Below are 26,951 nucleotides of genomic sequence, written 5' to 3' on the forward strand. Positions count from 1 at the left end.
ACAACCGCCATATGGCTGATTTCAGCAGACATTGCAATATTTTCCATTCTGTATATTCTGTTCTACTTTAAAATATGTAACTGTATATGTATACTGATGCTCAGAATCTTATGATTAGGAGTGTTGGGGCAGGTGGGGGGTTGTTAGACCATTTGATCCCATTTCAAAGCTATCAGTGTTTGATGAAGCCAATATTTTTGTGCTTTGTGCATTGGATGCATGGACGTGCACTATATAGTGTGTCCTTTATTATTGTAAAAATCGCAGATCATGTTTGAGAATAAGGCCTTTCGTCTGCCTTCTGTTTGTTTCTGCGTACTTCATCATAGAGTGATTATTACAGTAGTATCACTTCTGCGAAGAGTTATGACTTTTATCTTTCCTCTGATCACTGTGTTCATCCCGAGGAATTTTAGTCATTTGTTCTTTTTTCGAAAACATATATATCAAACAATTTTCTAAGGTTTTTTGATTCGAAGAAAGGCACTTCGTAGAACGGCTCCGCTGTTCTGTGCAGACCTGCTCTGTTTATCGGATGGTTATTTCACATCCCATTAACGGGGGGAACTAAAGACCCTAATCAGTTGCTCCCACTGGGTGAGAGATATGAGATCAGCGCCTCGCTCCGCCGTTCGCAGCGTGTTTAATTCCGAAGAGGCGGGGCCCAGATTTCCCCCGGGGGCCGGATCTCGTACCCATCCACACCTTAGCTCGTAATCAGGCCTAAGTAATCACACTTCCTCAGATAAGTAACCACTCGCCCGCTGTATCATTTATTTATTTGAAGCTTGACGATTTATGACCAGCGGCATCTGCGATTATGCGTTCCGCCCTGACTTCGTGCCAGGGCCTTTTTCCAGCACGGTACCACTGTATCGATTCCTCCATCTCGCGGCAGGGAACCCAGTCAGATACTCGCCGCGTTTACACTGCATCCTGAAGAGTCTGGAGTTTTGGAACAGTGCCGGTTTGGTAACACTGTGACGTGTCAGGGCCGTGTCTTCTGTGCGAAATGATGATGGAGTGAAATTTATATTGACCCTCATTGATCAGTCCCCTCATACATGGTTCACTCTCGCATCAGTGAGAGACACCGTCCTGTTCCACAGCAGCTGGGCAGGATGAGTCCCAACACCGAACAGCTCAGAATATCATTTACACCGAACAGCTCAGAATATCATTTACACCGAACAGCTCAGAATATCATTTGCTTGTTTCAACAGCAACAGAAAGCTTTCCTGTTAGCGCTAGCTACAGGCTTTCTCCCATTCATTTCTGTAAGTCTGATGGCGATGTTGCGTATGCTTACTCCATAACTGCAACTCCGCCATGCAAATCCATGCTTAAACCATCCATCGTTTTTTACTTTGTTGTGTCAGCACACGTTTCATCAGGGATGTCAAAGTCGATTGCACAAGGGGCCAAAACTATGGGATCACATTTGGCAAGTCAACTGAAGCAATGCATTATGGGATCTGTAGTTTGTGTTACTTCCATAATAATAGATCTATATTAATTGATCTCTCTTGACACCTGTGTGTTACATTGTGCATTGATTGGCTGTAAAGGCACGTGAGATGACTGCGCATTAGCAAGTATGTCTACGCAGCCAGATGAAAATAGAGATCTCTACCTGGTCATGCTAATGAAATAATAAAATGAAGGGGTGAAATTATCATAAATTATGGGATTTTTGGAATTATTGACCGTGCATCGTACAGAGGGTAAAATTATCATACAAATGATAATTAGCACACGTCTGGCAACACTGGTGTCAGTGTCACTAATGTGGTACATGTTGGTAGAACCAGCAGCTATTCTGTTAACAATCTGGGAAATGATCCTTGAACACAAAATCGACATGACAACCGCTTGGCTGTGCAGAAATAGAATTGCCGTCTCCAGTGTTCGAGTTGTGCAGGGATGAGGCAGGATGCCTGCCTAACCCCCACCCCCCCAACCGAAATAAAAAGTCAAAATTATCCCCCTTCTAAAATGTTCATCCCCATTCCATTCCATCAATGAATGAGTCTAATGAGTAAAATACTGTGAGCGAGAGGGCCTACACAAATAATGAACATGCCAACATAAAAAAATTATAATTACCTTAGTGAGCCGATTAGCAGGTTCCGGTGTGCCAGGCCGTGGAATGGGCAGTATAGGCAAATGCTAAGGGCATCAGAGATCAGGGTGGTGCCACAACGTAGTAAGAAAAAAATGTCTTTCTTAAAACTAGTTTGTATTAATGTGTCTTAATATGAAAATATTAGGACCATATGATTTTACCTCCATAGAAAGGCCTATTAAGTAGTAGTAGTAATAATAATAATATTTCCCATTAGGTCACCCCCCCATCACCTCCTCTTCCCCCTCCACTATGGCAAGCCAACAGGGATAATAATCGGCAGGTTCACAACACGGTTTTAAAGGACTGGTAGGCTACAATCAGGCAAACACACCGGTATTTGAGTGAAAATTAAAAACCTGACTCATTTGGCAGTTCATCTGAGTGTCTGATACGTAGCATCTATCCCAAGCATGTTTTTTGGAGAGTATAATTATTATTACATTTACATTTAGAGCATTTATCAGACGCCCTTATCCAGAGCGACTTACAATCAGTAGTTACAGGGAGAGTCCCCCCTGGAGCAACTTAGGGTTAAGTGTCTTGCTCAGGGACACAATGGTAGTAAGCGGGATTTGAACCTGGGTCTTCTGGTTCATAGGCTACTACCACTCCTATTAATTATTAATATTAATTATGATTTTGCTCAAACAACAATAAAAACAGTACACAGTTAGTCTCCCAACATATGCACTGTCATCAGCACAAATCTTGTTTGATTAACAACAAAATTCACAAACCCGGGTTTTTTCTCTCTTTCTTTTTTTACAACTCGACTACTGGGCATCTTTAATAATGTGGCCATAATGTGGGCATCTTTGTACGTTTTCTCTCTCTCTCTCATACAAGGCAAAGCTCCTAGGTGCGCTGTATCTAATAAAGTGGCCAGTGGGTAAATGTGTAGACGTTGGTGTATGACTTTTTTTCTATTTACCCATTTTAATGGTTTTAAAGTGCTCATGGTTTAGCAAAGGACATGCCTCTTCCTCTTTTCCCTTTTCCGTACACATTCTTTCCAGGATGAAAATGAAAATAAGTGCATGGTGTACGCACTGTAGCTGGACTTTCATGTTCTGCTGCGGCCTGTCAGGTAATTGGTCTGATGGTGATTGCAGATGTGCTCACCACTCAGTGTAATTCGAGGAGACGCTTTCGGGCCGACGTTCCTGAAACGTTCCTACGCCCTCATGGTTCTTTGAATGCATGTTGCATTGTTTCGTTTTTTTTCTCCACGTGATTCACAGTCACGGAGGCGGATGACCTTTTCCAACTGCCCCGTGCAGAATGAAACAGTTTGTGATTTGGGGAAAGCTGAGCGATGTCTCCCGATCGATCGGGGACATATTGTCCCTGTGGCTTGGCCGGGTAGTGAGGCTGTGGGCTTCATGTGGGATCTATGTGGGGTTCTGGTGGGAGGGTCATGGAGGACAGAATAAAAAAAGCTGGCAGTCCTGACGTTTTCCCTCAGAGGAGGGACGGAAAACCTCACAAGGCCTCCAGCAGCTGTGTCTTTTAGGGACAAAGAGACAAATCGGAACATGCTGCTGGATCGGGTCTCCTGCTGTTTGGGGATGAGAACAAAAATAGAACACAATAATTATTAACTCAGTACATATGTACTCTTACATCAAAAGGAATTGACTTAGACAGTGCTTTTTATAGTAAGTGAGGTAATAACATTAATAACAGCTAAAAACAAATCTTAATAGAATTCAACTAACACTCTTTCTAGTTTGACCCTTTGAACCTAATGTAGTTTAATTAGGACTGCCAGCGGTAATTCGTTAATACCGTAATACAGTGTGCTCGGCAGTGCAACGTGCAGATAATTCACACAAAAATTCTACACAGGCACATGTGTGGGTTTACTATGGAAACTTTATCTAGGAATTGCGTAAATCACAAGGATTTGAATTTATCTAACGCTTCTTTTTACAAATGAATTTTATACGAGCAAGGCATGGCATAAAAAGGGACAAACGTGGAAACATGCGCAATCTTTTACATATTTGGAAAAAAAAAATTCAGTTACGTTTATAGGGCAGCGGGTTTTTCCATCACCTAAGCAGCATTAAAACTGTCGTCACTGATCTGAAAACCTCAAAAAGCTACAAGCTCAATGTTCTCAGGCTGCGAGTTTCAGTTTCACTCATAACGTTCTGATTACACGGGTCACCGTTCGCACAACTGGGGTCACATGGCACAGCAAGGTCACATGGGTCACTGGTCACCGAGAATAAGAGGAACGGGTAACTCGGTTTTTACAGGGTACAGATGCTGCGAAATCCTTGGATCTAAATCCGTTGTGGTTCATCACAGTACCAGATTACACGAACTGCCAATTTTACATTTACAAAATTTAAATTGGGAAAATTGGACGCATAAAAAAAAAAAGCTTCTTTTGGAGAAGATTTGATTCCCTAAGGTCCTTAATATACTACATCGTGGTATTGTAAAAGTAACATGCTACCACTCTCTCTTTAAATTACAAGGACCATTGTGAATGTTATTATTCGTACACTTATGGTAGCGAAGAGCAGAATGCTTTAATTTTTCACGGACATGCATTGTCCTGTGACACGTCCCGGATACATTGAGGAGACAGTCCAAAAGATTCCGTCACAGGATGTGATGACGAAGATGATTTTCAGCTTGCGTCTGGGAAAGCAGCCATATTTAGTGTCAGGGTGGAGGCTTGTCTGATTTTCAGTTTTTTTACCACATCCGCCTTACCTGACTTCCATAGCTGTTGGAGATGTGCTGTCCAAGAGATTTATTTTCTTCCATGGGAGTCCTCTGGTAGAGGACTTTAAGACGCATATGTTGACACTGCCTGTCCCAGCACTGGAAGCATTTACTGAAGGGCTCGGTTTTGTCGTATCTGGGGTTCGCCGTGTTTTTGTGTGCCGGTGGAAAGATTCGCTGCGGTTTAACGTCTTGATTTACAGGGTCTAAACAGAGATCCATTCTAGAGCTCTTTTTCTTCTGTGGCCCTGCAATCCGGGCTTCTCTGGGCAAAGGATTAAACAGACCCCCTTTGTCTGTCCTCCAGAGTCAGATGCGAACCAATTTGGTCTGGCAAACCCCGCCTCCATTACTGAGGTTTCCCTGCGGGGGCTCGGCGCGACCCCGGCGCACCACTGCCTGCGTCCATGTGTTTACGCGTGTGTCTGTGCGCGAGTGGGCGTCTCTGGCCGAGCCCTAATAAATTTAACCGAGATTAACGGACGGGGCTGAGGCCCGTGCGACGGGGGCTGGCTCAGCTCGGTGGGAGTGGCCTGACCTGGTTTCTTTCGTGGCTCCGTTGCCAGGGGTAACCCCCCCTCAAAGGATAAGAGACTGGCTGTGAAGGAAAGCAGGCCTTGGCCATATTGGAACAATGCCGTCTTGGGGGGAAGATAAGGGCGCGCGTCTCCCGAAACCCCACGGCGGCGATTACTGCCTTTCACTGCTGCCAATGAATTTGTCACTCTGATATTTGCATATTGTGTGTTAATGGGGGTGTTTTTCACATTTACCAAAATATTGCGTACAATGTGAAATAAAAGTCACAATCTTTGCTGCTTTTCTCTTCCCCCAAAAATTCTTGCACCAAACCAGTGTTTTTGCATAAATGCATAAATGCACCAAACCGGTGAGAATTGCATAAATATATAAAATATGTGTTGATAACATCATAATCGTTGATAGTTAGCAATTGGCCACAGTGATTCTGAATGCTTCGGATGTTTGAGAATTGTACATCTCTTGTCTACTAGACACAATGGGGCAGCGGTGGCCCAACGGGTAAGGCTGCCTTTTCGAGTCATGAAGCGCCAAAGTGACACTGAAGTGCCACCGAGCAAGAGCAACGTCCCCACACACTGCTCCCCGGGCGCCTGTCATAACTGCCCACGGTCATAATCGTCACCTGCGTGTCACATGTGACAATTAATCACTTTCACATTCACTATTTCATTGATGGCTAGTGTGGGCAGAAACAGACATAAACCCCGGCAAAATATAAAGAGTTCGTGGTTCTTGGAATTATTTATCTGGGAAGAGTTTTTTTTTTTTTTTCAATCATTTCAATCTAGCGTTTTAATCGACTTCTTTGTGTTTTTATAAACACAACAAGTGAATAAGAGACTAAAGCGCTGGGTGATGAAGATTAAAATGAACAGAAATCATTTTTTTTTTTTATTTGTGCTCCAGTGCAATAAATCGTGGCTTTTTTTTTTTTTGTTTCTTTCCTTCTGTGCGACTGTTCAGATTACCAGCACATTATGAGAAATTACCTTCTCCGTTTCCTGCTCCGTCAATCAGCAGATGCTTGCATGTGCAGATTTAATTGGTTGCACACCTCCTCTTCTTGTCATATACAAAGTCACTCCCTACATGTGCAAAACACCACGTTGTCTGGTTCTCATTTTTCTTTCTTTGCAGAGAAATGAAACCACATTCATCTGTGCAGAGACCAAGAGGAAGTGTGTTAAAAAAAAAAGCATCATTAGGCGCTTATTCTGAGATGACATCCAGAGTACAGTTTCATTCTTTTTTTCGGTCCCTGCGCTCTTTCTTGGCCACCTGACGCTCACATCTGCTGGCGCGTTCAGAATGCACCATGATGATTTCAGATGATTCTTTAAGGAGTCGTCTCCGACTGCTGCGCCATTCACACGTGATTGGGCTCTTTAGAAGTTGCGCTCTGCTGATGAATTCAGTCACTTTGTGCTTTAGGTTTTTCGGAAGGAATGTGCCGTACCCTTTTGATAATTAGAAATCGTGACTGGGTATGCAGTTGAATGAAAGTGGTTGTCAATTTACAAGCAAAAAAAATTGCTGTAAAGACACCATTTTTTGTGCATGATATTGAACCACTTTTGGGCATCACCGCAGAGAGTGAATTCAACTTGAGACATTTGTCCCTCGTGCGCCTTTTCCTCATCCCATGGTGTCCTACCAGTCAGTCTCCCAGGTCCTTCATGCACGGAACCACCTAATTTGGAGGGTCCCTCATACTGGTCGTGCCTCAATTGACATGATCTCGATCGTTCTCTCCGATCCTCCAGTGCTGCTCCACTGGTACCACCATCTCTCAAGGTACTAGGAAAGCATTAATCTAGACATTTACATTTACATTTACATTTACAGCATTTATCAGACGCCCTTATCCAGAGCGACTTACAATCAGTATTACAGGGACAGTCTCCCTGGAGCAATTTAGGGTTAAGTGTCTTGCTCAGGGACACAATAGACCCTTCTCTGTCTTGGCTTCTAGGTGGTGGAATGAACACTAGATGTTAGAAACACCAAAGTCACCAAAGATATTTAAATGCAAGCAAAAAACCTTATTATGCGAGTGGTATTTACAGATTGGTCCTTTGTGACCCAAATGATGGACATTTTAAAGCACTCACGTAAGTCACTCTGGATAAGAGCATCTGCCAAATGCTGTGAATGTAAATGTTGATGATGGTCACGCATCACAGCAGGCGGCGTAAGGAAGGAAATAAACCAGCAGAAGAATCGCACGTCTACCTCCCTTACGTTCAGAGAAGAGCCTCCCGAGTCGCGCCCCGGAATTCCTCATTCAGCCGACTCTGATGGCGTCAACACTTTCCTCCAACGGCAGTTCGGCCTGCGGCAGGCAGTCAGCATAATTCCTCTTTTTCCGGCTTGTCACTTTATCGCGCCGTTTCCAGACAGTAAGCTGCTTTGCTCGTTGGTGGCCGTATGTGAGGTAGCACCACGACAGGTACTTAAATAGGCCTGATGTCACTGTTCAAAGTGGCATCTAACGAAGGAAGCGTGCTCTTTAATCAGACTGCGCTGGCGAATGAGGAATCGGCCTTTTGCAGGTTGGGAAGGAGGCACTTACACACTCTCATAAATTCTTACACGGACGGTTACGGAGGCGGGGGTTTCGCCTCGACGCGATATTTCAAAATGAAGGCTGCCGGGATCAAATGTATCAGAAACAGATTGGCGGCCCCCTTTTTTAAAAAGGGGAGGGGGTATTGAATCAGCACATGGGATCCGATCTGTCTCTGCTCCCCTGCTCTCCTCACCCAAGTGGGGTTTTGATGCCCCCGTTGGTGTGCAAGGTCTCTTCAATCAGCACCATGAATAAGAGATGCAGCAGATTGGTGGCAGGGCAGTGGTGGCCTAGCGGTTAAGAAAGCGGCCCTGTAATCAGAAGGTTGCCGGTTCGAATCCCGATCCGCCAAGGTGCCTCTGAGGTTCCACTGAGCAAAGCACCGTCCCCACACACTGCTCCCCGGGCGCCTGTCATGGCTGCCCACTGCTCAACAAGGGTGATGGCTTAAAAGCAGAGGACTGGGGCAGTGGTAAAGGAAGCAGCCCCATAATCAGAAGGTTGCCGGTTTGAATCCCAATCCGCCAAAGCGCCACTGAAAGCACCATCCCCACACACTGCTCACCAAATGGTTAATGTTGTATGAAAAAGAGGACACACTTTCATACAGTATATATGGTGTGTTTTTAATGCTTTACATCATACACATTACCAGAGACTTGATAAGGACGGACACAAACCACATAAAGAATCCAGTAGAAATCCAATAAAGTCGGTAATGGCTTCACAGTGAGCCAATGGTATTGTTTCACAGGTGCAAGTGCATCTTCATTCGTGAGATGATACCAGCGACGCAGGATGTACAGTTTTATGTGCTGGTGGCCACTGACAGTGCAGTTACAACTCGCCCGGACAGGAGCCGGAACTTGCTAGCTCGGAACTTGCTAGCTCTTGCTAGCCTGGGGGAAAAGGGGGCATTATCATGATGGCCAATAAGGACTTTTGCTTTGCAGAGACATTCATCTGTAGTTGAAAAGGGTCTTGTTGATTGACCGGCTGGCCGCATTATCGGCTACCCAAAGCTCCAACAACTCCAGCTTACTGAACAACTCCAAACCTTCTTGGCTTCAGTGGATTGTTAGTTTAAAGTGAAAAGTTTTCAGTGCACACAACGAAATGTGTAATCTGCTTTTAAACCCGTGACAGGCGCCCGGGGAGCAGGTGCCCTTCTCAGTGGCACCTCGGCGGCTCTGGCAACCTTCCGTTTCCTGACCCGCTTCCTTGCCAAATTGGGCAGCTGCTGTATTTTGAATGATATGAACTGTCCTATTTCATCCAGTAGCTGTAAGCTACTGATATAATAATATAAGCTTATTTACTGGCTTCCGGGCCTGGCGGGCGGCTCACTGGGCCTCAGGAGCAACTGGCGTCTGTCTGAGCAGCTGAGCTGAGGAGAACTCTCAGGCCCGGCTTCCTCCACGGGTCGCAGCTTACCGGGCGAATCCGATATCTTCAGCTGCCGGTGGTCTGTTCTCTCCCCCCTGCAGTAACCAGAGACACAGAGACAGAGAGAGAGAGAGAGAGAGAGGATGGCGGGGGGGCAGGTAGAGAGGCGACGTGGCCGACAGAGGCACCTGCACTCTCCCAGACTCGTGTCTCGCCGGTGGAAACGGGAAGCTGTCTGCACTGCAGCTCCGGCCGTTCTGGTGAAAGGAAATGTGGCATTGGAGCTTCTCGCCTGCTCGTCCTGCACCTCTTCACATGAGACGAGGTGGTAGTAGCCTTGTGGGTAACACACTCGCCTATGAACCAGAAGACCCGGGTTCAAACCCCACTTACTACCATTGTGTCCCTGAGCAAGACACTTAACCCTTAATTGCTCCTGGGAGACTGTCCCTGATTGTAAGTAATCCCGTACTGATTGTAAGTCGCTCTGAATAAGGGTGAATGATAAATACCATAAATGTAAATGTAAATGTAGACGATGCTGTAATTTCAAAGCCCAAATCTATGAACGTGTGTGAGAGGTGAAGCGCTCCCCCCTTCTCTGTATTGTTTGGGAACGTCTGAGATTTGATATCATGTTGTACCTCTGACCGCGTTCGTGTTTAGTCTCGCCATACACAGGATGTATGACCATATATGGCACTTCAACACCCCCCTCTCTGTCCCTCTCACTCTCGCTCTAATTTTGAGATGGTTTCTGGAGACAAACATCTCGCCATCAATTTCGGTCTCTCTGTTTACTAAATTAAATTGATCTAAGATAACGTTTTGTCAAGTCGGGACTTCATTGATACCTGCCTTGATTCACAACACTGTGCGGTTCTATAAAGTCACTGTACTGTTGTTACTTTTGTTTATTAAAAATATCACAGTTTTCTTTCAAATGTGGAGCATTTTGGCCCTATCAATCCTTCACCCGTGTGGCATTACAGGTGCAAAAGTATAACCAGGATTGTAATAAATAAAGCAAAAAAATATTACATTAACACCAGACTGTTGTTTTCCTGGAACACAGGTAAAAACCTTGCAATTTTTTTGTTAATGATCTATGTCTATTTACTTCTTCCAGAATATTCTGTTATGAGTGTTTATTTTTATGTTTTTGGTCTAAAGGGCAGTTTTGAATCAGAATCATGTTTATTGGCCAATTGACTGAACACATACAAAGAAATTTGATTCCGGCCGATGGTGTCTCTCAAGCACAGCAGTATAAAACAAAGACAATATACAATATACAATATAATATAATATGTTATATACAGTACGGGCCAATGTGTTTTCTTTATTTTCATGACCATTGGTAGATTCTCACTGAAGGCATCAAAACTATGAATGAACTCTGAGTGGAGTTATGTACTTAACAAAAAAAGATGAAATAACTGAAAACATGTTTTATATTCTAGTTTCTTCAAAATAGCCGCCCTTTGCTCTGATTACTGCTTTGTACACTCTTGCCATTCTCTCCACTTCTTGTTAAGTACATAACTCCACATGTGTTCATTCATAGTTTTGATGCCTTCAGTGAGAATCTACCAACATAAATGGTCATGAAAATAAAGAAAACACATTGAATGAGAATGTGTGTCTGTACTGTACACAAAAATACAAAGATTAAAGATTACTGAGGTAATACAGGAGTGCATAAAGTGCAATTGTGTTATGGTAACATTTCAGTTATTTAGGAGGGTGACGGCGAGGGGAAAGAAACTGTTCCTGTGTCTCCTGTGTCCTTGATGGAATGCAGGGGGACACCAATAATCTTTTCTGCTGTCCATGCAGTCCGTTGTAGTCTGTTGCTGCTCCTGTTTGGCAGCTGCTCCATACCAGACTGTGATGGAAGAACACTGGGCGGACTCTGACTGCAGTGCAGAACTGGATCAGCAGCTCCTGTGAAATTGGAAGTGAAGCGATTGTCCTTGTGATACACCGCAGCACAGCACACGGTGCACGCCACGAAATGTGTTCTCTATTTAGCATCAGAGTTCCTGGATGTGCAGTCATTGGTATAGAGGGAGCAAGGACACATCCTTAAGGGACCCCAGTACTGAAGGATCCAGTTGGGTTGTTGAACCCTGGTGGCTGGACCATGCAATCTCAGAATCTCATTTTATGGTGTAGAAATATTCGTACCTTCATAAGCGTGTAATATAACCAGAGTATCCGGATTTAATTATTAGAATGTATTTACAGGTACAGGTCTTTTGTTGCTGTTATGCTGTTATTTGGAACCTTTTGCATGATTTGCCTGTTTGATGATGTAGAAATTGTACAAGATTCGAATCTACTGTCAACCTCAACCCCACCGCCACTCGCGCACGTTTCTTTATTTATTAAGTATTCAATGATGCATACTGTAGGTGAGCTGATTAATAAGCCAGGGATAATGGCTGATGGCCAACGCTGTTGCCAAATTCACTAATCCTGCCCCCCCCAACGCTGCCAGATCTCTCTCTCCAGTACCACGGCCCACAGTTCTAAGGATGAACGAGCTCTGGTGAAATCTTCGCGAATATGTGTTGAGGCGAGAATGCCTCTCTGTCGCTCTGTCCTTGTGTCTGAATAAATGCCCTTCTGCGCTATGGATCTCACCGCATATATGAATCTGGCAGGCAGGGGTGGCATCTGATTCGGAGGGGGCCTGGCGGGGGGCTCGGAAAGGGGGCGTACGAGAACCGATTCCCCAATGAGGGGGAGGCCCTGCCCAGCATAGCAACAGTCTGAGTGTGCCTGTAGCGCTGCAAAAATCGCCTGTGGGGTGGTTTTCTTTTTTTTTTGGCGGGGGGGACTTCTGTCATCTGTAAGTGCGTATGACTTTGCGCAGGAATGCAAATCTGTTAATGAGATTAGAGATGAAAGCTGATTAGTGAATCCTGTCCTGTCTCTGCTCTCCTTCCCCACAGGGTCTTTCAGGAGCGACGGGATTAAGGCGTCTGATGTGCTGCCTGTGCTGAAAGAGAAAGTGGCCTTTGTGTCAGGTGAGTTTGTGATGCCCCTGTAATCCGCTCTGGGAAATGGATGTATGTTAGGCCTCCGCTGGAGCCAAAATGTGGCCGTTTGGCCTCGGAGCCGCAGTCCTTTGCAACATGAGTAAGGCGGAGAGAAAGAAAAACACTTAGATTGAAAGCTGACCAACTACTTGCACAACAACATTGATCGAGCCACTTAATAGTCAAATGGTTTTTGTCATTGTGATACACTGCACAGCACAGCACAGCACACACTGACACACAACAAAATGTGTCCTCTGTATTTAACCCATCACCCTTGGTGAGCAGTGGGCAGCCATGAAAGGGGCAGTGCGTGGGGATGGTACCTTGATGAAGGGGACCGCAGTGACACCTTGGCTGTCCTCTTCCATACCTGCTATGCCACCATTGCCCCTATCCATCATAAATACCATAATTTCTGAAAAATGCAGAATAAACCATAGCATAGAGGTTGTAAACAATCAACATGTTACACTGAAAATGTATGAATATTACTCAGTACTACGCAGGGGCGTGTTCTCCTGAGCCAACACAGGGTGAGCTTGCAAACGCCACACAAGTTTAAATACACAGTTATACAAATCATTGTGCCGACAATTATTCATTTTAGCACCTAAACTGCATTAATAACCTGTAATTGACGAATAATGAAGCACCTACATAGCAGGAGTGCTGACATCGTGCAGGATTGTGCAAGTGCAATGAAAAGGCAGCGGCAGCTTAGAAAAATTGCCAACAGCCTTGAATATGATAATATTTGATAAGCAATCTCTACTCCTACTCTCGATATGCAAGTGCTGCTAAACATCTCATGTACAGCACCTGTTTTTTCAGCATTATGTTTCTTCTGAATCCAGCGTGTAAAATGAACAAAAACATACTGGATGCTTTGGTGTAAAATATATTATACCAATTAGCAAGAACCACCAAATGTTATCAACATATTTTATTCATTTTTTTTCACAGTTTTAAATGCCTCCTTTTTTCTCTGTGTGTGTTTATTTACCACTTGCCTTGCATGGTTGCTGTTGCACCCGCGTTGAACGCCTCTCATCCAATGAAACTCTTTGCCTGCATAAATTATTTGCGCTTTAAATATTTAATTAGGGACGCCAGCGATTCTTCAGATACAACCGGATACTGTGCACATTAAAATAAGTGGGGTGAAGAGGGTGGGTTGCGTCGTGTCACTCATGGAACGGACAGCGTTATCAATCACCAGCAGTTTTATAGGCCCAGCACAGCTCAGGTCCCTCCATTTAAGTGTCTGTCCTCATGGACTGGGTTAGTGTATGTCAGCACAAGGGCATGGCGATCCATCAGTTGCATCGTGAGTCCCCCCCCCCCAGCCCGGAATCGAGTGAGTTTGTTGAGAACAGACTGCCCTCCACAGTAAAGAGAGATCTGTGTATCTGGCTGGGAGAAAACAATGTTGATTTTAGCTTTAAAAAAGAGTAGGCACTGGACATTACTACATTGCCAGGCCAATTGTTTTGATTTGGTGAAAATTTGCTATGCGTCCATTACTTCAGTTGCATGGAGAAAGTTGAAAGTTGCCAGTTTGTCCATATTCCAGCTCAGGTTGGTGGATTTTATATTTGGTTTGCGATCAGTTCTGCATTTTTGGTAAACATAATGAACATTACTTCAGCTAAAATTCTATTTCAGAGACCCAGAAGAAGAAAGTCTTCCATTGAATTACCCCAATATAAAACAGAAATTACCCCAATATAAAACGCTGCCACCACCTGCTTTGTAGTTTTGTGTAAATATGTGCATTTCAACCCTTCTTTCTTCTCACTTCCTTTTGTGTGGTGAACAAGTGCACTGGCAGTTCCAGCCTCATAACAACAAACGCTACAGCATTCGAATGCAGAGAAGATTGTTTGTTTGCCATCATTAGCGTGGGGCCATTGTCCATCTTCTGGCATAGAAGAGACCCCCCTCGTTCCCTCCCAGGGACATTAGATGTCTGGCATGTTCTCCAGCACCTCCTCCAATTCGTCTACGCGTTTTCAGCAGTAACTCAATGATTCCTTTATCTTGTGACGGGTCCCAGGGCTTGGTGCAGCCTTGGCCGGCACCCAGAACCCAGCACCGGGGGGTGGGTGTCAATGGGAGGATAACGTATTGAGTGTTGGACAGGCAGACGGACATCAGGGAGGGGGTTCGGTGTGTGGGGGGTGGGATGCTAATGGCTTCCCTAAAAAGCTGTCAGTATTAATCCTCATCTCTGACCCCAGTTCAGTTTTATTCCCTCCAGCAGGACCACAAAGTGCTCCTCTTTATTACTCAGATACTACATTTTATTGATGCAGTAACTACATGGAAGAAACTGAATGTAAAAGGAAATGTGTCCATGGAAGGAGAGAAATAAACCTGAATAAAGCCAAGCATATGTATATATACATACATACATACATACATACATACACGCACACACACACACACACATATATGTACATGCACAATGATGTTACTGTACCATAAGAAGATTTTAAGATGTATCTTGTAAAGTTCTAAATTGATAATTTGGAAGCTTCATATGGCCTCATAAATGTGTTTTTGATGTACAATGAATAAACCTTCACATGCTAAATATTTGTACTGTACATTTTTACAAAACAAGCTCAACAGTCTTCTAAATATAAATTCTAGGCCAGTTTTTTTTTTCAGTATTTTTTGGATTTGTTTTGCTGTGGTCTGACTGTAAACACATAGATTCCACTGATCATGTACACCATGCAAAAAACACCCAATAACTGGCAAAAAACAAGGTAAGCGGAGCTCCACCGCAGAAGCGGTACCCTGCTGGTCTGAACCGACTCTTGTTCTGTTCCAGGGGGTCGTGATAAGCGGGGCGGCCCTATTTTGACGTTTCCTGCCAGAAGCAACCATGACAGGATAAAGCAGGAGGACCTCCGGCGCCTGGTGACGTACCTGTCGACCGTGCCCAGGTAAAGACAGAACCTGAACACCCTCTCTTGGAGCTCAGCCGACACCGGGCTGGAGGAATCTCTCATTAGACTCCTTTCAGCAGGAAGCAGTTTATCTGCTCAAGGAAAAAATAAAAGTGTGTTTCCCCTCCTATCACTCTTAAACCTCGGCGAAGGTGTGTGTGGACGTCCCTTTGGTCCCGCTGGAAGGTGTTAACAGGATTAGCTGTGTTAATGGAGCGGGGCATGTGATGATGGAAGCATCACCTCCCTGCTCCCTGTGGGCTTCGTTGCAGAGGCCCAGTGGCATCCACAGAGCTTAGTCTGAATTACGCTCTTGGAAGCATCTTCATTTATTGTGTGACTCAGTTGCCGCTCGGCCAGTGGTTAAACCCAATTAAGGCCGAGCTCAGAGGTTTGGCATCGTAATTCCCCATGAGACATGTGTATTTATGAAACAGGGCTGAGGCCCGTCCATACGAGAGCACTTTTCTCTAAAACAGGTGTTTCGGTTTCTGAAAAACACGTCGTTCTTCTTGTCTTTTCATTAGAAATGTGCACCGTGGAGAAGATTTCTTGTATTTGCTGCAGCACGACCACGAATGTGATATCCGCCACTGTTGTCTGTTGGACGTTCTTGGGGTTATGGGTCAGGTTGTAGGTTGGGCTTATACGTCAGCGGTTTCACAAAAAAAGCCGCTTTGTCATCTACGCGGACACGCAGAAACTAGGCATTCACTCTGGAATCCACTTCGGAAATAACCGTTCTGGAACGCCGTTTCCATGTGGACACAAGGCCAGATCAGATAGAAATTTTCCAAAAATGTCGTTGCAATAATTGTTTATTTACCACAGATCATTTTTAATATACACTTACTTTCCCAAAGACTTTCGAATTTGCAGTTCGTTCCACATCAAGACTGCAAGACTTCCAGAATACATCAAGATATGCAACATGCAGCATGCTCTTTCCAACCAAAGGTCTGGTTGTCAGCGAGAAGGTTTTAATTGTATTTTAATAATATTTTAATAATAAATGTCTGAGAAGAAATGGAACGTGTTTGCACAATGGCATCACAGTACTTACCAAAGTAAAGAGTTAAGAGTGTAAATACCATATTTTGGCCCCAATAATATTGCAGTAGCATTGAAAGCAAAATCTGCATCTGGAAGGATGTCACGAGCATGAGTTTGCATGCTGGTGCTGCTTATTCATCTGGAAACAAATTTTTTTCTCTGTTTCGTTCCGTTCTTCAATAACAATGTTGTTAAACCGTATTACATCGTAATGTATGTTAAATCGTGTTAACCTTGGCAGCACCACGTAATGTACGTAGTTTTCTTTTTCAGAAACGCGCACTTCCGGCTACACCAAAGGCATTTTTTTACAGATGCTCTATTGCTGACGTTTTGACGCAGTCGACTAAAGCCAGACGCAAATGGGCATCGCTGTTCGTCAATAATTTATTATTGTAGCCTAACAGAGGCCAGAGTTGCGAGTCTGTCCTTGGTTCTCCTCCCCCAAAGATTTCCTTTAGGAGATGTTCCCTGAAAGGAAAGCATCATGGGTGAATGATGATGCAGATTTTTTTTCAAGTTGTACTTCTCGCTGATGTCTGTTATCGTCCCACCACCATCTCGCTTTAAAAGGATAAGCCATGTTCACCGTTCATCTGCACTCTCTAGTAGTTCCTGGTTGCTCCTCACGAGCAACGCCTCTGTTGTTCTGGTTCAAAAAGGGGTGCTACTGGGCTGAGTTTACACTGTTTGAAGAGCGTTTCACAGAAGGGGATTCTGAGGTGGATCTGTGTGTGTGTGTGTGTGTGTGTGAGACAGGCTGATATGCAGCGCTGGTGCATTGATCAGGCCTGGCACTGGGCCTGTGAAGTCGGCTTCAAAGCCTCCCCTCGTAGCCCAGAAGAAAGCAGCACTTAATGAGACTTTAAAGAGCCAGGGAGAGTTCACAAGCGTCCCTCTGTCCGACCCTGCCCTGCCAACATGCGTTCGTGCTGAGCGACAGAAGGGGACCGCCATACAGCACCAGAGATTAGAGGAAGTCCTCCTTTCCTCTGTAGGAGATGCTGGTTGACTCTGGCCAACACTTTACATAAGGCTACAATAACAGGGTTCATTCACAGGCTATTCAGGTATTCCAAGATGAGTACGAACAAACATTGTGTTCATATCAGTAATGGTGTAGCGCTAAAAAATAAAAGAACATCGTGAGGCGTTGCCACTGGTGTGCTGTGATTGTAGCCATGAGGCTGCCAAATGCTGATATCTCGCAGATTAACACCACCCTGACAGGAGAATGGAGATGTTGTTTACTAGGGGTGAGATGTATAATAGGGGTCTGCAGTCTGTTCAGTCTTAGGGGTGGACTGCTGGCAAAATATTTCCTCTTGTTTTATAGAGTAGGAACTCGCCAAACCTGGCAACCTGCACACTGCCATGTGAAACAGCGACCGTAATAAGTCGATTAATAAATGAAGAGTTTCAGCAGTTTGAAGGAAATTCAGATGTTTGTTATACAACTAGCTAATACAACTAAGACAATTATTGCTGAAAATATGTTTAAAGAGTAAATGAACTCTGTTTTGAATTCAGTTTTTTTGGGGGTGGATCATCAAAAATCATAATTCATGGCTTGATTATGCACTGCTTTATGAGCCATCGCTTTGCATGGCCCCACCCTCATACTTTACAAGGTTCTCCCACTCAATGACAGGTTAATACACCTGTTATACTAATATGGCTACTAGTCTGATCTGCAGCTATACAGACAAATAAAATGTGTTTTGTTCTGTTTATTATTGTAGTATATATTTATTGGTTGTGTTTTAGTGGCTAACACACTCACCAGAAGACCACAAAGTCACAGGTTCAAACCCCACTTACTGCCACTGAACAAGACACTTAAACCTGAGTGTCTCCAGAGATACTGTGCATGTAACTACTGATTGTATGTGGCGTCTGAAAAAAGCCATAAATGTACAGTCAGTAAAACATATTGCTATCTTGCATAACGAGGAGCAATGTTGACTGTGAGGTAGATACAGTAACCGAATTAAACTCTGTCTCTGGAGGTCACGTAAGTCTGTACCGGTCCGGTAAAGCTGCTTGACGGAGCATTTTTCTTGTGGTCGTAACGGACATTTTAAAAGCGGGCAGGGTTTCAGTGCCTTCAATGTCCTACACCTAGCAGTTTTTTTCACTCGGATATGACTAAAGAGTTACTAACACATTCCATTATAGTGTGATCAACTCAGAACACTTTTTTTATTTTTTTTACTGGTTTTCACAGACTTGTGAGACATGCTTAGAGTGATTTGCAAAATGTTGACAGTGCTTTTGACAGTTTATGTTACCGCAAAGCCAACTGTTCTAATTATCGCAAATATATTGTGGAGCGATAGGCCAGTGATTTTTGGAAAGCGCTGCATGCTCCATACCCTGCCCAGATGCATCACTTCAGCAATGTCCTGTGGAGCGTGACTCTAGGGTATAACAGTGACCGGTCCTGTTTTGTGCGTAAGAAAAAAACAAATCAATCTCATTGACCGCTGAACTCCCCCGAGCTCCGTTCTCTCTTCTCTCATCTAATGCACATCGTGTTTGAAGCCCACTTAGATGTTTGGCTCTGTCCTTTTGACTCTGTACTTCCACTCCCTTTCAATCCCCCGGCCTGTTAAAAGTGGCTATTTGAAAAAAAATGACAAAGGACTTTACTTTCCAGCTAAAAAAAAATGTGTCAAAGGTTTTAAGAGTCCTGCAGACGATATGGTCAGACTTTCCCTCCGCAGCAGATACTTTATGCACTCGGAAAGTCTTCCAGCCTCTGACGTGTCCTCCTGCAGCAGCGTCCTGTCAACCAGCTTGTGGTTTCTGGACAGAAAATGGCAGGAAGTAACAGGGCCTGGCGTTTTTTGTGGCTGGTAAGGGAGCGTGATGGATCCTTAACAGATTAATTCCACAATTATTGCAGTGGAAGCTGAAAAGTGCACGTGGAGGGCCAAAGCAATTACAGGTTATTTTTATCTCCCAATCGTCGGTGAGCGTTTTCAAACGAGCGCCAAAAATAGATCCATCCATCGTCGGAACAGCCTCGTAACCCGACTGAGGGGGGAAAAAATGGGACGAGTGGTTTGGGGATTGTGTTAAAAGACCTTCTAACAAATAAAATGTTTAAAAGAGGACAGCGATAAGGCAAAGTCATCCTTGTCATCACTGCGCTAAGACCAAATTACCCTACTTCTATGAATAAAAAGCTGTTTCGTGTTAAAAGGGAGGATGTTTTTTTTGTATTAGTGGGTCAGAAATCCAAGCTCTGGCTGAAATTGGAGCTTTCAGCCCCAGCATCTGGCACTGAGTACTGAGTTCGAGGGCCCAGCAGATCCCCTTTTGGGAGCCGAGGGACCGATTCTGCTTAATTGGCCGAGGGACATTAAAAAAGGTGGAGCTGCCCTCGAGGCTAGCCATGTGTAGGTCCCTGATGGTGGATGCTTCTCTCTTTCATTCGTTCTTTCTCTCTCTCTCTCTCTCTCTCTCTCACCGGCAGCGAGGATGTGTGCAAGCGAGGCTTCACTGTGATCATTGACATGCGCGGCTCCAAGTGGGACCTGATCAAGCCGCTGCTGAAGACCCTGCAGGAGTCCTTCCCGGCCGAGATCTGCGTGGCTCTCATCATTAAGCCCGACAACTTCTGGCAGAAGCAGAAAACTAACTTCGGCAGTGCCAAGTTCACCTTTGAGGTACGGTGAAAGACACAGGGTCATCTTGCAGTGGCCTAATTTCCCCTAATGTTCACGTGGAACTGTAATCAATCTGTGAGATGGCAAATCCATTATTTTTGAAGAGCTTTTGCTTAATTTCTTTTATAAGCATCCTCTTCCGTAGAGACAGTGTTGCATTGTCATGATTGTACCTAACATGGCGGCGGGGCAAACATTTCACATTACAGGGTTTTACTTTTAACAAATGCACAAGATGCAGGACAGGGTACACGTGCGCACAATCAATGACCTGATGCCGACTAATCACACTGAACCCCACTGGTCCCCTCCAGAGTCAGAACCGTGACAGTTTTACACTCCTATATATTGACAGGCCCTAAGTGGCAAATGGGCTAGATTGTCAGATGATTAGGATGAATTAGGATGAATTAGGATGATTACACTGAATGAATTGGAAATGGATATTCCACCATGTCATATTTATTAAATGTGTCATGAATAGAAAGTAATCAATAATTCTGCTTACATCTTTTATGCATATTCAATTCTTTCAAAAAAAGTGCTCTATACCATTACTTAGGAGCTACTTCGCATTAGAAATAATACACTACGAGCATCCAAACTTAATAATATAAGTAGTTACTGCCTTCTGATGGGTACCAGAGCTTTTGGAAAGGAAGGAGGGGAGTTTCTTTTGGCGGCTCACTGCTAGAAGGTAAGTACAGTGGCCTGTACCTTTAATGAGAAAAACACAAGTTCTCATATTAACCACTTCAGAAGGCCAGTCACCATTAGGATGTTTCCAGTGTCAGAGGCAGGGACGAGTTATGCCCTGATCTGCCCGAGATAATGCTGCCAGTAACATTTGTGGTGTTGACAGACCAACATGGTGTCAGTGGAAGGTCTGACGAAACTGGTGGACCCGTCTCAGCTGACAGAGGATTTTGAGGGCTCGCTGGACTACAACCACGAGGAGTGGATAGATCTGCGCGTTTCGCTAGAGGAGTTTATGGGGAGTGCCGTGCACCTCCTCTCCCGGCTGGAGGACCTACAGGTAAGATATCTGATAGAAATGATTAGGAATGTCTTTTACATGCTATATTTTTAAGATATTTCTAGCCCATTTACATTTACATTTACGCCCTTATCCAGAGCGACTTACAATCAGTAGTTACAGGGTCAGTCTCCCTGGAGCAACTTAGGGTTAAGTGTCTTGCTCAGGGACACAATGGTAGTAAGTGGGATTTGAACCCGGGTCTTCTGGTTCATAGGCGAGTGTGTTACCCCACTAGGCTACTACCACCCTTTTTTTCATACAGGCAGTCTATTATTGGATTGAGTTTGTTAAGTCGTCATAGGTTCAGTATGTTGCAAATGTCAATGACACTTAATGAAGTCCAAGAGTTTTGCATAGCGGTCACTTGTTCTATTTGCAATAAAAAAAAAAATCCTTGTAATGTAGGAACAAAATACGTCAGGAACATAAAACTTGGCAGAAATACACTGCAGAATTTGTCAAGGTGCAAATGTTTCTGTCATTTGGAATTGAGTGTGTTAGCAGAGCTCCGGTTATTAGACATTTTTACTGTAGCACAAGGACAGGGGGTGGATTTATTTGTCAGTTTATCGAGTGTCAGTGACTGGCAAACTTGTGTTAAGCTCCTGGATTTCCTGGCTCATGAATCCAAATGCCTTTTTACTTCATAGCATAGGTACTATACTTTTAGCACTTACCGCTGTATTTTTTTAATATATAATGTCGCTATCTCTAGGAGCTGCTCGCTAAAAAGGAGTTTCCTGTGGATGTGGAGGGCTCTCGGCGGCTGATAGACGAACATACGCAGCTGAAGAAGAAGGTGATGAAGGCCCCGGTGGAGGAGCTGGACCGCGAGGGCCAGCGGCTGCTGCAGTGCATCCGCTCCAGCGACGGCTTCTCCGGCCGAAACTGCATCTCGGGCAGCGCCGACTTCCAGAGCGTGGTGCCGAAGATCGCCAGCCTGCTGGACAAGCTGCACTCCACCAGGCAGCACCTGCACCAGATGTGGCACGTACGCAAGCTGAAACTGGACCAGTGTTTTCAGCTGCGGCTGTTCGAGCAGGACGCTGAGAAGGTGGGTGTGAAGAGTCTTGTTCTCTGGTGAAATGGGGATGCCTAGGATTAAAAAATGCCAATATGGCAACAGTAAAACTGATATTTCTAGCTCTAAAATCTGATTGGCTGAGCCATGCTCAAAGCCATGGATAAATACCCAGCAACTACAAACCTGTGGCTACATAATATTTCATTAATAAGATTATTTCTTTCTTTTGGCAACTATACACCACTGCTATACCAAATTAGTTGCTTGCGTTTGTTACTAGCAGTAAACATATGCCATTAGGCACTTTAGAACAAGCCTTAGGGTGAATTTATTCATTTTGGCCACTCCATTTCATTATAACAGGACATAAAGATGAAGGCCATCCTGCTAGGATGGATATGATTTGTCATTTTATTATTTATTGTGATGACATAACATCCATCGTCATGATAATATATTCTGCCGCGCTCCCGTCTGTTACGTCAACTGTGTTGCCACAGAGCTATAGTCAACAGAATACGGCATGAGTTATATAATTTTAACGACCTTCGGTGTGGTGTAACACTCACGTGTGATGAGGGTGATGTCAAGTCAGCATGTGCATCTCTGTAGCGTAGGGTACGTTATTTTTTGGTCTCATTTTTTGTTGAATTGGATGAAATCGTATAACTATATGTTGGCAGAATGCTCTCTAAACACGTATCATCGTTCTATCGTTTGGAATGTACTTTATAATGCATGGCGAGGCTCTTTTGGCTACATTGGAGATTTCCCGGTATGCTTACAATATTAAGGGGCCGATATGCATCTTTTTTGGCTTGCGACACAACTGGCTTTGAATTCATTCCAGCTCTTCAACTTGTCCAGTGTGTGTAAATGTTTATGTGAGGCATGCATGTAAATGTCCACAGCGTCAGGCTGAATAAACAGAGATGAGACAGGAATTTTGGATTTAGGTTTCTATGCAGGCCCGTGTCCTTATCAAAAACATACAAAAAGGGTTCTCTGGTTGGATTTTTGGGACGTTGCTTGGCAACATATGAAATGTAAATAATCAGAACATATTGAATATCAACCCTGCTTTATATACAAAGCTTTCATAGCCTCCATAGTCCAGATGCAGGGTCCTATAGGAACCCTTTTCTTTTACTATATCATATTATTTGATTCCGATTAGAAATTTTGGACAATGTTATTTAAAATATCTATTGTCTTTTTCCACTTTGGTGATGTATAAATATAGTGCTTAATACATTGAGAGAGGATTGAATTAGAATTGAGTCGCAATGAGGTCTATGAAATTAGTACTCTAGGGTGTAAGGTGTAAAAAAAGGGACAGTGGTAGAGCAGCTGTTTTCTTAGATGTTGGCTAAGTGCTATTAGGCTTCATGTCAGTTTTAGCCCAGAACAAGGAACTAGAAGAACAATGACTGTAGGATTACACACGGAGAAACTCATTTCGGTAAGTGCGGCCTTTTCTCTAATTACGCCGGCGGCCCTTGGTGGCTTTGATGAGGCCGGGCTCAGATAATGATTTATTTCCCTGGTGCGGCAGTCAGTCACAGAAACAGGAGGGTTAGGGTGTTGCTTCCAGTTGGCTGGTGCACCATTCAGTACCCTGGGCCCCATGTAACGTTCTTACGTCTGCTTAGAACCCAGTGCAGAACCCGAAATGTAATATGTTCCGGATGGCGGCAGTGGAGCCTTTGAAGTTAGCAAAAACAGTATCTATTTTGCTTGCTTGGGGATAAAAAAAAAAATCATATTTTGTCCGTAACCCCGGTAAAGGCTCCTTCTGTGTGTGCGGATCTAGATCAAAGGTGGGATTAACCGCCGGCAGGGCGTGTCTCTCAACATGTGGAGCGCCTCCACCAGACCGCTACGGTGACCTCACGTCAGTCCCGACCCTGTGATTACTGTTGCTTTTCATCTCGTGGAATATCCACACTTGATCACTTCTCCAGGCTAGAGGCGAGGAAGTTGATTGAATGTTTATGAGGTTGTAGTGCACACCCGTAGAAATGGCCGTCAATTTAGTAACCACATATTGTATCATTTAGAGGCTTTTGTGAGCATTTTGTCAAATGTCCTTCTCAATCAGACCGGTATGTCCTTTATTTAACCCTTTTAAAACATAAAATTTCAAGAACAAGATGTATTTATTAACAATTAAATTAATGCACTAACTCATTTCCTGTAAAATCTGACCTAATGATTTGCAGTGTAGTACAGTGTATGCTGGATTACATTTGCTAAAATACTAAAAAAACTGATTATTTTACGCCAACAGAACATAGTTCTCTCTTTCTTATCATTTTACATTAAACACTGACATTGATTTCATATCCAAATGCCACTAAAGTAGACTTAACACCATGCGGAATGGAGTAAATGTACAGTAACTGAGTTGGGTTTACCCTGTACTCCTCCGGTGCAGATGTTCGACTGGATCAGCCACAACAAGGAGCTCTTCCTGCAGAGCCACACCGAGATTGGAGTCAGATACCAGCACGCTGTCGACCTGCAGACTCAACACAACCACTTCGCCATGAACTCTATGGTGAGTTCCAGAGGGACGGCCCAGAATGCACTGGCTCATTTGCAGCTGAGTGCACGTCAGATCCTTTTTTTTTCCATTATGAAATGTGAAAATGCTTTTAGTCTAGTACTAAGATTTATCCATGAAAGAGAAATTTACCCATTACATACACATAATTGTATTTAGTACAAACTCATTTCCTTTGTACATCTTTGTAAACAGTTAATATATTGCATGTTTGCATATTGTGTTGCAGTTTGTTAGATGCACAAGTGTGAAATTTACAAAGCTACTGATATTTTTACTATAGAGTAGGGTCAGGTAGATTTGTTCATGTACGGTTATAAAGCTAGTCCACGCTGAATGTATTGCAGATGTTTGAAAATGGGGAAATGGAGAATGTGGTCTCCTCTGTATAGCCTGGCCAACATTTTTTAACACTCAAAGTGGCTCACGCGAAAAGCCCTTAGTCACCGCATGGCACAGTAATTTAGTCACGCTGTTATTTCATCTCCAAATTTCTGGCCTCATGAGCTCACTGCCTGACACTTAATTACGCGCTGGCTTCAGATGGACCCCCTGTTCGTTTTTTATGGGGTCATTAGAAGCTGTAATCAGGTTGCCACTAAATAAACACACGCCGAAACCGCGAGGTGAACAGAACTGTAAATGCCCAGGGCGACAGCAGAATGCACTGAGCTGAGATGGGCGGACGATCACTAAGCCATATGGTCCACGTGGGAGTGTGTGTGTGTGTGTGTGTGTGTGTGTGTTTATTCCGCATTTCGTGCTGAAATGTGCACTTATTTCAACGTGTGTTATCATGTTTATGACTGCGTGCATATGAGGCTTGTTGTGTACGTACGCGTATGTATGTGTGCGTGTTTTTTCATGTGTTTTCACATTTCCCCATTATGCAGTATCCTTACAAATATATTCCAAAATGTGTCCTCACAAAGTCCTCAGAAAAAGATAACAGTTTGTGTTTGTGTGTGTGTGTGTGTCAGGAGAGTGACACGGTCAGACATTCCTATTTGTTGTCATGTCTCTGAATACACATGTGAGTGTGTGTATGTTGAGTGTGTGCATATTGACCTATAGGCTCCGCCCATTTTAAACTTTGTTCTGAAAACCATCATTAACATTTATTGAGATAGTTACACATAACAGTGCTGAATGGGTAGTTAGTTTCTCCTTTCCAAGAAACTGGTATTCAACTAGCAGTCACTTGTTGTTTTGTGTGTTTGTCTCTTTAAATCTCGAACACGTCACATGCTTTATGTCTACTGTAGTGCCATGAAATGTCCAACTCAGAGGTATCAGATCAATCCCCTGACCTACTCTCACTGTCCGCTCTGCAGAACGCCTACGTCAACATCAACCGCATCATGTCGGTGGCGTCGCGGCTGTCGGAGGCGGGCCACTATGCCTCTCAGCAGATCAAGCAGATCTCGGCCCAGTTGGACCAGGAGTGGAAGAGCTTTGCCGCAGCCCTGGACGAGCGGAGCACCATCCTGGCCATGTCTGCCGTCTTCCACCAGAAATCGGAGCAGGTACACCTAATGGCGCGAGCGGCAGCGTGATCTGGGACTGAGATAATCTGGCTAACGCTGCTGTTAACAGTCTGGCGGGTTTTCGCGGGTTCAGGGGACGGTTCGCTGTGAAAACGCCTGTCAGAAAGCACTTAGCCACTTGTCTGGGCACGCCTTGTTCTCCCCGCCCACTCCAAGGCGAGAAACGGGCTGGCTCCTTCTCTGAATGTGTCTGCTGGCCTTTTTCCAGTTCCTGTCCGGAGTGGAGGCCTGGTGTAAGACGTGCAGCGAGGGGGGCCTGCCGTCGGAGATGCAGGACCTGGAACTGGCCATACACCACCACCAGACCTTGTACGAGCAGGTCACCCAGGCCTACACGGAGGTGAGAGGGCACTGCATGGTTTCCAGTCCAGTCCAAAAAAAAAAAAACACCCAAAAGAAATATTAGGATCGGTTTAGTAATTGTACAGGAGCGTGTTTCCATATTATCTAACTACAGCCGTGGTAGTAGGGTGGTAGTAGCCTAGCGGGTAACACACTCGCCTATGAACCAGAAGACCCAGGTTCAAATCCCACTTACTACCATTGTGTCCCTGAGCAAGACACTTAACCCCGAGTGTCTCCAGGGGGGGACTGTCCCTGTAACTACTGATTGTAAGTCGCTCTGGATAAGGGCGTCTGATAAATGCTGTAACTGTAAATATAAATCTTTGTA

General features: G+C 44.3%; 1 protein-coding gene across 4 annotated transcripts in view; it reads left to right on the plus strand.

Moving 5' to 3' along the window:
* Positions 1-26,951, plus strand: part of kalrna (kalirin RhoGEF kinase a) — a 129,287-nt gene that overhangs the window by 42,808 nt on the left and 59,528 nt on the right. For all 4 annotated transcript variants that reach the window (XM_028990304.1, XM_028990305.1, XM_028990306.1 and 1 more), the window contains exons 2-9: positions 12,329-12,403; positions 15,258-15,372; positions 19,910-20,102; positions 20,965-21,138; positions 21,857-22,195; positions 24,603-24,725; positions 26,066-26,257; positions 26,487-26,618. In XM_028990304.1, coding sequence (XP_028846137.1) covers positions 12,329-12,403; positions 15,258-15,372; positions 19,910-20,102; positions 20,965-21,138; positions 21,857-22,195; positions 24,603-24,725; positions 26,066-26,257; positions 26,487-26,618 — 1,343 coding nt within the window. The remainder of the gene's footprint in view (positions 1-12,328; positions 12,404-15,257; positions 15,373-19,909; positions 20,103-20,964; positions 21,139-21,856; positions 22,196-24,602; positions 24,726-26,065; positions 26,258-26,486; positions 26,619-26,951) is intronic.

Source organism: Denticeps clupeoides, chromosome 9 (assembly GCF_900700375.1).
Source record: "Denticeps clupeoides chromosome 9, fDenClu1.1, whole genome shotgun sequence".
Taxonomy (NCBI): Eukaryota; Metazoa; Chordata; class Actinopteri; order Clupeiformes; family Denticipitidae; genus Denticeps; species Denticeps clupeoides.